Source organism: Hesperophylax consimilis, chromosome 15, assembly GCF_061612785.1.
Source record: "Hesperophylax consimilis isolate HC1 chromosome 15, BYU_Hcon_1.0, whole genome shotgun sequence".
Classification (NCBI taxonomy): domain Eukaryota; kingdom Metazoa; phylum Arthropoda; class Insecta; order Trichoptera; family Limnephilidae; genus Hesperophylax; species Hesperophylax consimilis.
In genome coordinates this window covers 21,611,613-21,628,229 of record NC_142850.1, presented here as the reverse complement: position 1 = coordinate 21,628,229, position 16,617 = coordinate 21,611,613, and the positions used below count along the sequence as shown (strand labels likewise).

General features: G+C 35.2%; 1 protein-coding gene and 2 non-coding genes across 3 annotated transcripts in view; 1 reads left to right on the top strand and 2 right to left on the bottom strand.

The window, feature by feature from the left end:
* The window catches only part of Cht5 (Chitinase 5), a 47,690-nt gene extending 36,028 nt beyond the window's left edge, over positions 1-11,662 (top strand). Inside the window, exons 6-12 of the mRNA XM_089640335.1 lie at positions 2,316-2,439; positions 4,126-4,323; positions 5,599-5,680; positions 7,717-7,928; positions 9,157-9,357; positions 10,065-10,142; positions 10,954-11,662. Of these exons, the coding sequence (XP_089496461.1) occupies positions 2,316-2,439; positions 4,126-4,323; positions 5,599-5,680; positions 7,717-7,928; positions 9,157-9,357; positions 10,065-10,142; positions 10,954-11,079 (1,021 nt within the window). The 3' untranslated portion in view covers positions 11,080-11,662. The remainder of the gene's footprint in view (positions 1-2,315; positions 2,440-4,125; positions 4,324-5,598; positions 5,681-7,716; positions 7,929-9,156; positions 9,358-10,064; positions 10,143-10,953) is intronic.
* On the bottom strand, positions 291-409 carry LOC149417488 (5S ribosomal RNA). The gene has a single exon (XR_016303373.1). It is a non-coding gene; the product is annotated as a 5S ribosomal RNA (ribosomal RNA).
* LOC149417487 (5S ribosomal RNA) lies at positions 733-851 on the bottom strand. Its single transcript, XR_016303352.1, has one exon. It is a non-coding gene; the product is annotated as a 5S ribosomal RNA (ribosomal RNA).
* Positions 11,663-16,617: the final 4,955 nt, after the last annotated feature.

Genomic DNA, 16,617 nt, shown 5'->3' with positions numbered 1-16,617 from the left:
TTTAATTTTAAATTATATAGTTTATGGGGGTGACATCTATCGGCAGAATATAAATATATATTTTTTAATCTATTTAATTATATTGATTACGGGGGTGACATCTATCGGCAGAATCTTTTAATGTTTTTTGTTTTTAACGCCTTTTTTTTTTCAATGGTTGACCATAATATCAATCCACTAAGTAATATTTTAGGCCTGTAGCATACTTGAAAAGTTAAAGAATGATATAAGATTGTTTATGATGTTAACGATAAAAAAATAAAAAAAACATAAAATTACCATAAAAAATGGGCCAACGGCACGCGGTGTTCCCAAGCGGTCACCCATCCAAGTACTGACCGCGCCCAATGTTGCTTAACTTTGGTGATCGGACGAGAACCGATGTGTTCAACATGGTATGGTCGTTGGCAAACGCTAAACAATATTAATTTCTATTCTACCTGCCAATAAATATATGAAAATTAGTATAAAAAAGCCCTAATAATACTGAAAACATTAGCAAGGTGTGTGCGACGTTGATAAAAATAATCATTACATACGCGCTTGAAAAAGATCGTAATTACATCCATAATTTTGAAGGAATTTTTTTTTTCAATGGTTGACCATAATATCAATCCACTAAGTAATATTTTAGGCCTGTAGCATACTTGAAAAGTTAAAGAATTTTATGATATTATTAATGATAGTAAAGATAAAAAAATAAAAAAAAACATGAAATTACCATAAAAAATGGGCCAACGGCACGCGGTGTTCCCAAGCGGTCACCCATCCAAGTACTGACCGCGCCCAATGTTGCTTAACTTCGGTGATCGGACGAGAACCGGTGTGTTCAACATGGTATGGTCGTTGGCAAACGCTAAACAATATTAATTTCTACTCTACCTGCCAATAAATATATGAAAATTAGTATAAAAAAGCCCTAATAATACTGAAAACATTAGCAAGGTGTATGCGACGTTGATAAAAATAATCATTACATACGCGCTTGAAAAAGATCGTAATTACATCCATAACTTTGCAGGAATTTTTTGAAGTGAAACTTCTTTACGCGCGTCATGCAATTTCGAGGACCGGAGTAAAACCGACTCATGACCGTGACGAAAAAACGGGATCATTTCGCTATAGGAGCCTAGCTAATATTATATACCTAGTTTAGGTCACTCTCCGAACTCAGCTTCGCGGTCTAGAGGCAGAGCGCACGACTGTGGTCGTGAAGAACCGAGGTTCGATCCCCGCTTTAACTAATTTTCTTTTTCTTTTTTTATAACTTTTAATTTTTTTATCACATGCTACTTATAAATATGTCAATAGACAGAAAAAAAGAGAGAATGAAATGAAAAGAGAGAGAGAGAAGAATATTAGAAGTTTCACTTCTGTCTTGCGTAGGCTTGACACACCCATTTTTTTTGTTATATTTTTTACTTATTCTTATTCTTCTACTTAATATAATAGTTGATATACAGGGTGTATCGGCACGTACCCGACAAACTTTCACCAGCTATTCCTTAGCACATTTGGAGTAAAAAATGTTATGGGCACTTTGCTGTCCGGTGGCATTTTTTTTCAATTAAAAACAAAATTTAAAAATTTCCACACTACATCACTGTCATTGGCATTGCTTTTCGTGTTCAACAGCTGTTATAAGCAAGTATGTCGAAAAGCGTCTTCCCTCTTTCGCACACACTAAATAATAATAGTTAAAAATGAGACGAATGGTGCCGTGCCATTTCGTTGTGATTGAAAAAGCGCGCCAATATAGGTACACAGGTACATTATTCAACGGAATTCGAATAAAATATTGCCAGATGGGTTTTCAAACTTTGACAAAGGATAAAACAATGGTGACATGTGGTGAAAATATGAATAATAATTTTTTTATTAAAAAAAAACGTTACCGGAGAGCAAAGTGCACATAAGATTTTTTACTCCAAATGTGCTAAGGAATAGCTGGTTAAAGTTTGTCGGGTACGTGCCGATACACCCTGTATATCATGTATTATGGCAGATTGGGATTGCAATATCCTCCTAGACCTGCTGGATTAAAAATTTAAATAAAAATATTACTTCCAAATAAACAATTTGATTTACATTATTTTAAGTACTTGTATATAATTAATTTTAATACATCTTCTGTAAGCGGCTTCACCACAATTTAATAATGCCTTTGGAAGGCAAAAACAGCTGTCAACGCGTAATAATAATTACGCAGCAAAATTTGTTAAAAAAAAACATTGTAAAAATTAAATAATGTTTCTATTAAATATTTTTTTTTAAATACTATGGCATTATTAAACTTTTTTATTTATGTTTTTCAGATTGCTAGATGCCATTCACGTGATGTCCTACGACCTTCGAGGAAACTGGGCAGGTTTCGCTGATGTACATAGTCCACTTTACAGGAGACCCCATGACCAGTATGCTTATGAGAAACTCAATGTGGTGAGAATCTTATTTTTTTTTTTATTTTACAAAGAAAATCGATTTTCAATAGTATAAACATTTGTATTGGTGAAAAATTGAAAATTAAGCGTACTCACGAATTTCGAGTAACGGTGTATGAGATTAGCATTTTTTCTCTACAGAACTCCAATTTGTGAGGCGGGTTTGTGTACCGCCGCCCCGAGAACCATTTATAGGTCAAACAACACCTCTGCCATAGGTCACCCCAAGTGAGGTATTACGTATTTATTAGGAATTACGTAGTAAACATCAGCAACAGCAGTGGTTTGCTACGTTTGGTGACTTTGCAAGAGTGCCCGGGTTCATGGGATGAGGTTTGTCTAGGTCTTAGCGATAGATGCTTTTGCCCACCTTGTCCTGAGAATGGTTGAGGGATATCTTTTGACGTCTCCAGCCGGACTGTCTCGACCCATCGCTTGGCACTGCAGTGCAAAGAGGGATGGATTAATATTTCTGTCACTCCTGGACACATTGACCCCTACCCACCCATACCTATTTCCTTCCTAGAACTTCTTCCGCTCCTTCCTTCCTTTCCTAAAAATACCCTCAACACAGCTTCCTTAAAGATAACATAGGCCCCGAGGGAAATTGTTTTGCTCGGGGCCACCTGTGTAGAGCTAATGTAATAAAAATTACTTCATGGCAACTTTTTTCAGCTCGAAGCTCTGGCATGAGCTATGGAGCTTTGAAATATCAACTTAATTGTCAAAAATGAGTTGATAAACCGTAATGATATATTTTTTTAATTTCTTCAAAATTAAAAATATTAACAAAAGGGATATTTTTTCATTTATATTTTCAATTTATATAAAGTTTATTTATGAACAAGTTCTGTTGTGTATTTATTATTACGCGTGACAGCTGTTTCCCCTTCTGAAGGCATGGTTCCATGATAACCTTTAAAAAGTGAAAAAAATGAACCTATAAACCTAAAAGGGACACGTGTGTTAACCTTCAATCTTTTAAAAAGTACATCAAATCTTGGCTAAAAAACACTGAACTAGATATTTTTTTCTTATAAGTTTTAGCAAAGCTATCTGTAACATTTAAATACATGGAGAGATTATTTTTTATTATTTCACATGCATACAAAACAGCGGATATATTTTATTGTTTGTAATGCTTTGTCTGCTTATTTCACTTTTTAAGATGTCTTTTTTAAAAACTAGTATTTACCTTATTGTTTGTGTTATTTTAAAACGTTTACATATTTCATGATTTAGTTTATTGTATTGCATCTCTACTCTTTTAAAATAACTTAAATTTATATTTGATATTGTATCTCCACTTAAACCATGGAAATAAGACAAAAATACTTATAATTCCCACACTCAGGCTTCGCCTTCGTGGGATTTTTTTTAATTATGTAAATTTATTTCAATATTTTTAAAACATTTTTCAATATTTTATGTAACTATCCATGTATGATATATGTATGTATAAAAAAATTCAACAATAACAATAATAATAATAATAAAACCTATTATAACCTAGTTTTTGTTTCATCACCTATCATGACTTTCTATCACTTTTTAAAGGTGTGTTGAATTGTCATTGTGTTGAGTTGTGCGGTTAATATTCACAAACTTATGTAATCGAAAACCATGACTGACGAAATAACTAGCACAATAAACCCCATTTTAAAAAAAACTTTGTTTATTCCAGAACGACGGTCTCCAGCTGTGGGTTGACATGGGGTGCTCCCCAGACAAGCTGGTGGTCGGGGTTCCTTTCTACGGGCGATCCTTCACCCTGGCGCAGGGCAACAACAACTACAACCTGGGCACATACATCAACAAGGAGGCGGGAGGCGGCGAACCAGCCCCGTACACCAATGCCACGGGATTCTGGTCCTACTATGAAGTAACTCATCTTGCTATTTCACTCGTTCATATGTAGATGGCGCTATTCAGTTGGAAAAACTGGAGAGTCAATTATTGAGATAACTTTAAAAAGTGGTGTTCTTACTCCGATGTTCTGTAACTCATTTTAGTTTCAAATTTTGTAATCTAATGAGAGCCTCTAGTAAGAATAAAGATTATTATGTAGGGACTATCTGATGACTGCTTTCACCAAACAAACTGAACTAAAGCAAACTAAGTAAAAATTTGGCTCTAAGCTACAATCTCTGTATTACTGACGCTGAGCTTAATACTTAAGGCGATGCCATACGTAGTAATGCAAAATCGTGTGTTTTAGGTTTGAAAATTTGGTCGCCTAGAAATGTTTCAGATGCTTTAATTAAATACTGCGAGTAGAATACGGGCCTATGAAAACTACTTTAAAGTTCAAAATCTCTTACTTACGAATCCATTTTCGGTTATGATTTTATTGTATAATGTGGCAAATTAAGTTATTTATAAAATGATTGAAAAAAAAAAATATATATTTATGCCTGGACATCCACAAAATAAAATAAAAGTCACTTTTTGGCCATGTTTTTTTCTTGCATACCTAAATCAAAACAGGCGGATGGTGTTAAGCGGGAATTTAAACCTTATCGCCATCTACGTAAGGGGTGTTATTGATAGCGGCTCGATTTAAAATATTACACGACGTAGTGCATCGCCTTAAGAGGAATGCAAGCCAAAAATATGTATGTAGTATTATTAGTGTATCATGTTACCACGAATATAGGCATAAAAATTCACTTGGCCAACGAAGTCCAGAAATCGACGATTTAAAGCTATACTTTAAAAGAATTCATAATCTGCTCATTCATATATGGCGCTAATTTAATTATGTTATAAAAAACTCTTTAACGAAATAAATTATTTGTTTGCGCCCGTTGTTTGTTATAATCTGCGTGTTCATAGATGGTGGTAATATAATTATTTTATTAAAATACACTTTTTGTAAGTTATGTTTTAAAATAAAGACGAATAATTTATTAGCGCCCATACATACGCAATATTGATATGCATAAATAGGTTTGTCCACATAAATTGAATTAATTTAATAAACACAATCTTGTATTTGTATGCCGTTCTTGAAAGAATTGAGCTTTTATACCGACAAAATTATTTATTCATATTCATATAGTGGCCATTTTTATCAAGTAGGTAAGAAATGTAATAGCATAAAAAAGTAATTGATTTTAATGTTTACTTGTGTAAAGTATATTGAATTTTTTTTCAGATTTGCATGGAAGTTGACAAAAAGGGCAGTGAATGGACCAAGAAGTGGGATGAAGTGGGACTTTGCCCTTATGCCTACAAAGGTAAATTAATATTGATAATAATTTCTAGAGATGGTTGATACCTGAAATGGGTTGTCACTGCAGTTCCATTTACTGGAGATCAATGTGGAACCAGTTCTTTATCCAGTGTTTTTTTTAATTTTTTTTTTTTTTTTTTAGTAAATAAAACATTTGTACAAATTTATGGTAGTCCCACAAAGCTGTCATATGGCAGCTTGTCTGTAGGCTCTACCAATTAAACATTCTTAATATTATGTATGAGAAAATATTTGTAGATAAATACAATTATAGTTTTAAGGAAACATTAGAATTGATCACATAGTAAATATTAGATAATTTAAATTACATCTATAAAATATCTCAATATACCTGCCTAATGACAAGATATGTAGGCAGATACATTAAGAAATTCAAAGATACATGAAATTTTCGTGAATTAACCACAGCTTTATCATTTTAGGGCATAGTCTCTCATTTTTTTCAAATTTTAAATTTTTATTGATTTTATTAAAAATTACTGGTATTAAATTGTATTAGGTATTCAAGAGTACGGCTTCCATATTTATAAAAAATTCGAGGAGTTTTTAGGCCCTTTCCTTCTAATCTTGTGGTATGTTTATGTACCAGTGGGTGTTTGTATGAGCTTTCCCCAATGTTATACATAATATAGTATTGAACCAAAGGAGACCTTTTTTGTAAGTAGACTTATTAGTTACTTTTGGTAGCTAGAGAATTCATTAGAAAATATTTTTGCAATTTTTCTAATATTTTTTTTTCACATTTTATAAATATTCCAAAAGAAACCAGTTCCAAAAATAACCTGTTTCTCAGACATGGACCTAAATAGTTCTTCTCAGAGAAATAATATTGACAGCAAAGGAACCAGTTCTTTCCTTGTAACTGGGTCAGGAATATCGGCCATCTCTAATAATTTTCCATAGGTACCTGACAACAAAATGTTCAATGATAATTGTGAAAAGTGCTGAGAAATTTGACCAGCTTATGTTGTATGTGAAACTAGTTGTTTCACAATCCATTAGTTCTTAAATTAATTTTAATTTTGAAACAATGGATTTTGCTGTAAGTAAGGCTAACACTGTGAGCAGTGCCTTTTTTATGTGAATACTGCACAAAAGTCCTAACTGCTTCCAACCACATGAAGCAAGTGGGACTATGACGATCCCAACTGGGGTATGTTGTGAGGCTGAGTTAGTGGGGAGGGAAAGGAGATGGGAAGAGAAAGGTGGGGAGGTACCCAGCTATTTAGATTTGGTCATCAAACAAGACTAAAGCCATTTCAAGCAACTTCACGATACTGGATGATGGGCGCTATCGACAGTATTTTCCACTCAAATGACAAACAAAACAAAATAAATTTTTGAACACACTGGGATTGAGCCCACGACCTCTGATATTCATAGTTGAGTATCTTTCCCCTCGACCACAGAGACCTTAATGCAGTAGTACAGCTAGGGGATTTATTTTAAAGTATCTCATTAAAGGTAACCGACTAAAACAGAACATTATAGGTCCAGCCATAGGTCACCCCAAGTGGTTCGCTACGTTTGGCGTTTTAGCAGGGATGCCCGGGTTCATGGTCAAGGTCTTGATGACAGATGCGTCTGTCCACTAACTGCGTGGCAGGCTGGATCAGGAGAGACTGGTTGAGACCCTTTGACCTCTCCAGCAGGATTCTCTCAGAACATCGCCTTGCACTGCAGTGGGAGGGATGGATTCATGCGTTCATTCCTCCTGGACATACTGAACCGCAGATTCCTATGCACCCCTCATACCTTTTTCTTTCCCAGAACTTCCTATTTCTTTCCTAAAAAGACTCTCCACACTGCATCCTCAAAGATGACATAGGCTCTGAGGGGAATTATTTTCCTCAGGGTCTCCTGTGTGGAGTTAATGTAAAAAATATAAATAAGAATATATTATGTCAGGTTAAATCAGAATTTTTTTTCCATATTCTGTTTTTACTTGGAACACTCATTAAAAATGGTCATGATTGCTCACCTCAATATAAATATGTATGTAATTACTTGTGTTCACAGGTACCCAGTGGGTGGGATACGAAGACCCCAAGAGTGTCCAGATCAAGATGGATTGGATCAAGTCCAAAGGTTACCTCGGAGCTATGACTTGGGCCATCGACATGGACGACTTCAAGGGACTTTGCGGACCCACCAACCCCCTCATCAAGATCATGCACGGCAGTATGTCCAAGTATTCCGTGCCGACACCAACTGTGACCACCACACCAAGGGTAAGTACATTTTTTACATCAATAGAATATCCTGTTCATTTTTTTTTATGTGAGTATCGCACAAGAATCCCAACTGTTCCCAATCATCTGGAGCCAGTGAGACTATGGCATCCCCAATCGGGTATGTTATGATGCTGAAAGTAGCGGGGAGGCAAATGAGATGAGGTAGAGGACGGTGGGGTAGTTCCTGGCTGTTAGAATATTAATTAGGTTATGTTAGTTGGTTAATTTTACATTTAAATTAAAGTTGTTAGACCAGTGGTTCTTAACCTTGTTGGAGGTACTGAACCCCACCCGTTTCATATGCGAATTCACCGAACCCTTCTTAATTGGAACATACATAGGTGCACAAAATAAACAAAACCATTCAAACATGATTTTCACACAAAAACAAAAACATGATAATGAATATTTACTGCAAATCAGTGTGACTTCTGCTGTTGCCTTTCAGAGACTAGTACAGATATGCGCGGCTTTACCTCGGCAAGTGCCACTTTCATGTCATTTCGCAACAAAGTCTGTTCCATTTCTTCGTTTTTATGTCCAGCATCCTCGAAAAGGATTGCTCGCAAAGATATGTTGTAACAAATGGTATGAAAATCTCTAGAACTTTCTTAGAAATACCAGGGTACGTTACCATTTGTTGACACCAAAACTCATCTAAGTGCGTGGCAATGCTTGCTTCAATTCTGTGGGTACAGATATGTCTCCGATTCCAGATACACCTTTGATCTCACTTACACAGTCGTCTGGTAGGGGAAAGTTTGCAAAGTTATCGTTCTCTGTTCGTCGTTTCCATAACGATAGCTTTTTTGAAAAGCCTTCAGGTTTTCTTCTGCTTCGATGATGTCAACTCCACAGATAGCTTTTTTGAAAAGCCTTCAGGTTTTCTTCTGCTTCGATGATGTCAACTCCACAGCCCTCCTTCAGGTTTTCTTCTGCTTCGATGATGTCAACTCCACAGCCCTGCATTTGTTTATTGAGAAATTATTATTATTATTGTTGAGAGCTGCGAAGATATCATATGAGTCGGGGGTGTCTTGACCTCCGCCGAACCCGCGAGACTGACTCACCGAACCCCTGGGGTTACATCGAACCCAGGTTAAGAACTTCTGTGTTAGACAAACAAATTCAAATATTATCATTAAATTAATCATCCAATTGGGGAAATCATCACTTACGTATAAGAAAAATCATTAAACGACACTGTTGCTTCATTTCCTCACAGGCTGAGTGGGCTCGTCCTCCCTCCACCCCGTCAGACCCCGCCGAGGGAGCGGTGCCCCCGCCACGCCCCACCACGGCCAGCCCGGCCAAACCCACAACGGCTGCTCCTAAACCCACAACGGCCGCACCCAAACCCACTACGGCCGCACCCAAACCCACTACAAGCGCTCCCGCCAAGCCGTCTGAGAAGCCTGATGTTGAAGTAAGTAAAAACTAGTAAAATTAATATTATTTTATGTTCCAAAAGAAATCGTGTGGAATTAAATTTTACTATCTAAGTCAAAATATACATGGTGGCGCAAATGACGTATGGTTTGAATTCGTTGTAACATAAATTTCTGATTAAATTATAATTTATTTTCTTTTTAAGTACAGTACACAAATAGGGAATTTTATTGATGTGAACATGAAAGATTACATCTCGTAATTGGTGACCATTTTCCGCTTTGCGCGTTACTGCTCTTTTAAGCACATTTTTAATAATTTTTCTCAAAATGTCAGGTGTTATGGCACAGATTGCATTGCGAATATTAGTTTACAGTTGGGGATTGCCACTGGCTTATTGACGCACACTCGTACTTTCAAATTGGCCCAAGGAAAACAGTTGATGAATGCAACGTCCAATATTGAAGTTGCTACTGTACAAAAGTCCCAACTGCTCCCAACCGTCTGTAGCCAGTGAGACTATGGCATCCCCAATTGGGGTATGTTGGTATGAAGATGTCCCATAACAGATACATTGTGTCCCTGGCTGTATGCGATGTGGCTGCTTCTTGTTGGAACCACAGTTTTGTGGTTTTGCAAAGCTGGACTCAAAAAATTTTCTAACATCGAGCAGCATTGATCGCACCGTGTATATATATATCATCATATTTAATTCTTGTGCATGCTTTTTCTCATGTTATCCAGAATATTCCCGAAGATGGAGAGAATCAAGTAGAGTGCAGTGGAACAAATGACTTCATGCCCCATAAGTCTTGCAATAAGGTATTTTTGATTTCCATGTGTTTTGTTCTAATGTACTTTTCCTAAACTGCATTTAAGTATCACTGGAATTTTTCACAAAAGTGATTCTGACCAATCCAACAAAAATCCAATAAAATTTTATTGATACTATACTTAAAATTTAAGAACATTATTTGTATTTAAAAAAAACCATGAAACAAAGTTCAATTGATTTATTCCTCTTAAAAATTATGATTTGTCCAATGATGAGAATTTTAAATATGTCCATTAAAAGCATTGGAAAACATATGTCACATGGCCGTAGTTGTTAAAATAAATACTATGTACAAATAATCAATGGGTTAATAACAACTAATAATTGGTCATAAAGGTTGCACAACATTAAAAAAAACTTGCTACTTAGCACAAATAATACCAATTGAAATATATACTCACCCTGATTGTTAAAAACGGTTTAATGAATTGAAAATAATTAAATTTGAATTTAAACCCACAAAGCTTTGCATGTTGCACAATTTTCTAACGGAACGAAATTAAAAATAAATTAAAATTAATAAAATTTTACGATGCATTCTTTGTAAAGTAAATCTAATAAGAGAGATAGCACAATGAGAGTATGACCTAAGTGCTCACCGGAACTTTACACGTCAACTGCTCTTTAAATAAAAAAATCTAATTAGAAAACAATAATGCTTGTCTGTGACAACAGTCCTATGGACAATTATATGACCTCATTCAACTATTGACAATGAAGAAAAATAAAGTTTACGAAAAATGAATTCATCACATAATACTGTTGACTTAGGTATTACTATTAATTTGTGTCTTTCAGTACTGGAGATGTGTCCACGGACAAGCTGTTCTGTTTTCTTGCCGTCCAGGAACAGTTTTCAACTCTCGAAATCAAGTCTGTGATTGGCCGGAGAATGCTGACAGGAAGGAATGCATCAACCAATAATAACTTTTCAATACTTATCTTCATTTATTCATCCACTTCATCATAATCCCACTCATTGCATGCCACACTTTAGCCAAAATCTCACAAGGTTGTGCTAATTGTACACTTAATTAAAGTACTTCTTGCACACTAAACTGAATCATGCACATTTAAGTTCATCTGGTGCATATTTAAATTCACCTTAAGTGTTCATTTAAGATCTCAAATGCAGTAGTTCATCTTGTGTACACTTAAGTTCATCTTAAGTGCATGCTAAATTGCATTTAAAATGACTGACACAATCTTCACTCAGATGCATGTTTAGTTTGAGTGAATTGAGATTTTGGCTTTCATCATTTCTAACCTATTTATTCGCACATACTTCTTAACGTCAACATAAACATCTAATAAACTTAGTGCCATGTGAGAAACATTGTGTTTTTAATAATGTGTAAGACTTATTTAAGAATAACATATTTTTAAACGGAATCATTCCTCTTTTCAAGATTTTTTATACATTCTATGATGTTAAATATTCAAACTCCTAAGCGATTGTAATTCATAATTGTATTGATATATTTTTTCAATAATTGTAAGGTTTATATACAAGATGTGATAAATAAAGAAAATTCTATTTTAACTTACTTTGTTTTAATATATTTGTTATGTAAGCCAACCAAGAGTTAGTGGCTAGCAGCAAGTATCTTTTATATAAAGAGTTTTTTTTTTTTTTAACATTATTTCTGGCTTTCACCCTTCAAGGGTGTTCTTGGCCATCATTTAAATTATTGAGAAATGAAAGGTGAATTTAAATATTAATTTTATTTAAATGGGCAAATTTCAAAATTATAATGAAAATTGGAGTCGAGTTCAGACTTAGAAGAGAGGAGATGTTGAATGGAGGGGAGGCAATTTTAGATAAGGCTTGATAGAAGAGAGGATATTTGTTTAGAGAGGGACAACCAAAAAATATGTGATCTAAAATTCCCACTTCTAGACCACAGAATGTACAATCTTGGGAGTCAACAACGTGAATTTTAAAAAGATGGGAAGGAACGGAACAATGTCCGATCCTCATTTGAATGAGTGAAGAAATTTCTTTTTTGGAAAAATGAGGGAATTGCTGAAACCACGGTTTTGATGGAATAGTTCTTTGTATTGAGGCATAGCAGGCTCCCTTGGATTGACTAGCAATGTGCCAATACTCTGCCCAAACATTGCGGGATCTATCTTTGATGATGGAAAAAATGTCAGATAGGGGAATGTGGTTTACGAGGGTAACAACAGGGTTGGACGCTCCTTGTTTTGCCAAGGCATCCGCAATATCATTACCCATGATACAAACATGTCCAGGAATCCAAATCAGAGTTACAGTTTTACCAGAGCTTTGAATGAAGGCTATCATCTCTCGAATAAGGCATACAAAGTGATCATCAGGATGAAGAAGAGGACTGGATTTAAGTTTTTGGAGGGAACTGAGAGAGTCAGAGAGAACGAGGGAATGTTCAAAATTATTTTTGATTATATATTTGAGAGATTCTATTATTGCAATGCACTCGGCTGAAAATATTGAAAATTGATTTGAAATTGAATGAAATATTCTGTCATTAGAATTATTGTGGTAAACGTTAATACCTATACCACAGTTAGGAGAGTCGGGAGATTTGGATGCATCAGTAAATAAAAGAGAAAAGTTGGGCCATTTAGATGAAATAATGTCATTGAAAATATTATTGACAGTTCGGGCCGGGAGATTGGAATGACTTTTAAGGATTCCGATCCCTTCAAATATTGTTGGGGATAGGGTGACGTGACTATATTTTAATTTGTATAAGGGAAGTAGATCATTTTGGATGATGTGAAGCTCTGAGAGAGACTTAAAATTTTTACAGATGTCAGGAAGAGGTTTAGTTGAAGCTCTGATTGTAGATGAATGGGTTGAGTCAATGAACAACGAGACGCTGGGGATAACCTGATGACATTTAGAATTTAAACATTTAAGAACAAATTTGTCAGCAAATAGTTGACGCCTTAAATAAAGAGGAGGATCAGAACATTCTACTTGAAGGGAATTGATGGGTGACGATTGCATCGCTCCAATTATAATTCGCAAAGATTTAGATTGAATTTTGTCTAATTTATCAAGTACATTTTTTGAGGCAGTACTAAAAAGTGGGCAGGCATAATCGAGATGGCTTCGAATAAGTGCGTTGTAAAGCAACTTAATGCAAGTAGGGTGAGCTCCCCACCAAACGCCAGATAAGGATCTGATGATATTTAAATTTTTTTCGCATTTAGTAACTAAATTATTAATATGGGAAGACCATTTAAGTTTCCTATCAAATGTTACTCCCAAAAATTTTACTTCAGAAGCGTTGGGGATTGGAGAATTTTTAAATAAAATTTGAACGGGGGGGTTTTTATGGCGGTTTGAGAAGGTGACACACTGAGTCTTTTGGATTGAAAGTTCAAAACCATTTAAGGTGAGCCATGTGCAAAGGGCATTCATGGCTTCGTTAAGATATTTGACGGCGAGAGGGATGATTTTGGATGATAAGAAGAAAGCTATGTCATCTGCGAACTCAATAACTTTTACTTGTAGGGGAATAGTGACATGCATATCATATGTGTATATATTATACAGTAAGGGGGACAATACATCGCCTTGTGCTAAACCCTTCCAAACAGACCTACTTTGAGGAGAAATATCTGGAAGTTCAATGAAAATTTTTCTATCTAGAAATAGATTAATAATAGATTGGACAAACATGGGGGGAAGGCCAAGGCCTAGAAGTTTTTTTTTCAGGATTGGGATGGAAACATTGTCAAATGCGCCTTCTATATCTATAAAGACGGCAAGACAAACTTCCTGTTTAGAAATTGATAAATTAATATCAGTGCTGATGATGGCAAGGTTATCTTGAGTGGATTTTTTTTTCCTAAATCCAAATTGAGATGGAGAGAGAAGCTGTTTACTCTCGACAAAAAATTCTAATCGGTTTTTAATTAATTTTTCATAAAGTTTACTGAGGGTGGATGAAAGAGCGATTGGCCTGTAGTTGGATCCAGAATTTGGTGATTTGTTTGTTTTTAAAATAGGGATGATTATTTGACAACTCCAGTCATCAGGCATTATACCAGTCTGGAAGATTTTGTTTAAGATGCTTAAGAAGTGGTTTAGAACATTATCATTACTATTTTTGATTATGCTGTAAGGTATACCATCTCTGCCTGGAGATGAGTCCTTGACTATTGATAAACAATTTTTTAGCTCAATTAAGGTGAATGGAGAGTCTAGCCAATGATTAGACATAGGAGTATTATAGATAGGCGTTATTTCATCTAAGTTAGGTACAGAAGGGGGGGCAATTTTGTCCAAGAATTCATCTATCCATTTAGAATGAGACGCTCGAGGAGATGGTGAACTGAAGGAGGATCGAAATCTTCGGATCATAGACCAAACTTCCGAAATTGGAGTGTTCGGAGATACTGAACTGCAGAAGTTGTACCACCCAGATCTTTTTTTTGACCTCAATACCCTTTTGGCATTGGATTCAGCGTTTTTGTATATAAGATAGTTCTCCATAGTCATATTGTAACGATAGGAAAGAGATTTAGCTTTCCGAATTCTTACTACTTTGGAACATTCCTCATCCCACCAGGGAGTAGGAGGGAGTTTTTTTTTTAAGAGATTTAGTTTTAGGGGGAGGATTTGATTTATTTATTGCAGTTATGAGCATTGATTTGAAGTTATTATAGTCATCTTTGACGGAAAATATATTGGTGTCGGGTAAATTTAGTAGGAACTTGTCCATATGAGAGTTGAATTCATCCCATTTGGTGTGTTTCGTTTTAATCTTTGTCGAAATATGAGACTTGTCCGATTGGAAAGAAGTTTGATAAGTAATGGTGATCGGGAAATGATCACTGGAGCAAGGGTCGGTGGACACCACCCACGAGGAGATAGAAGCCAGACTAGTAGAACATATCGAGAGATCCACTGCACTGGGGTTTGTGCTGGGGCGTGAGATCCTAGTAGGAGATCCGTCATTCAAATGGAAAAGGTTGGATTGATCTAGGAAATTTATTTATTTATTTATTGTAAGAAACAAACAGCATTTTTTTACAGGATTAGTTATACAAGAGGTTACATATGAGGTAAGCCAAAATAGTTTCTTATGCTAATGTTGGTTAATGTGATATAATACAAGATTGACTGAAAATGAAATTAACAAAAAAAATAAAAATCATTTAAATATATTAGAAGGAAGAAGGAATAGGAAAGGGCAAGAGGCAGAGGAAGATGGGATGGGGACAGGAGACGCTCATGTTGTACCTTTTCTATAACTGTGCATTTATTTAATTAATATTTGTGGTCGTGCGCTTGACTTCGTTTCGGTATTTCACAAGAGTATTATTAAGAATATCGATATTATTAAATTGCGTGTTATATTGCGCGCATATACGGGGGATTGGAGAATTTTTTCTAAGGTTGGTTCTGCACGCGGGCAAATGAAAAAAATGGTTTTGTCTGGTTGGCCTTGTAGGTATGTGAATTCTTAAATAATTTACGAGTTCAGGAGAGTCCAGGCCGTTATTCAGAATTTTGTATAAAAATATTTGATCAGATATTAATCTACGTGTTTGAAGTGGAGTAAAGTTGTGAAATTTTAAGGATTCGGTGTTATTTGCAAAGAGTAATTTAAATTTATAATTTATGTGTTTAAAAAATTTGTTTTGCACACTTTCGATTCTGTCAATATGGCATTGGTAGAACGGTGCCCAAATTAGTGTGCAGTATTCTAAGTGGGGGCGGATATACGTGGTGTAAAGGGAATACATGGTTTTAATATTGCGAAAAGGTTTAGATATACGAATTATAAATCCCAACATTTTATTGGCTTTGTTGATTACTTCGTTAATGTGTTTGATAAAATTTAGTTTTACATCCAGTACTACCCCAAGGTCACGGATTGATTCTATTTCATTGATATGTGTATCATGAAAGTTATAATTAAAATAAATTTTATTTTTGTTGCGCGTAAAAGATAATTTGTTGCACTTAGAAATGTTTATGATTAATTTGTTTAATTTACAGTATGCAAAAAGACGATTTAGGTCTTCTTGAAGTTTTATGCAGTCATTGATAGATTTGATTACTAAGTATATTTTTTTGTCATCTGCATATGCAAGGTAGTTAGCATGTAAAAAACATTTATAAATATCAAATATATATACATTAAACAGTAATGGTCCCAGATGGGAACCCTGCGGTACGCCAGAGGGCACAGTTAAGAAACTAGACTTAGTTCCCTCAACTGATACGCACTGTAGTCTTTTCTGCAGATATGAAGTTAGCCACCTAAGTAAGTCGCCATGGATTCCTAATTGGTGTAATTTTTTAATGAGGATAGTGTAACGGACGTACTGCTCCAATATCAGCCGACGTCGCCCCATATTATTAATTTGCTATTTGCCCTGTTATTAAAGTAAAATATACTGCCGAAAAATGTAAAATGTAGAAATTTGTAAAATTGCTATGTAAAATTGTTATGTAAA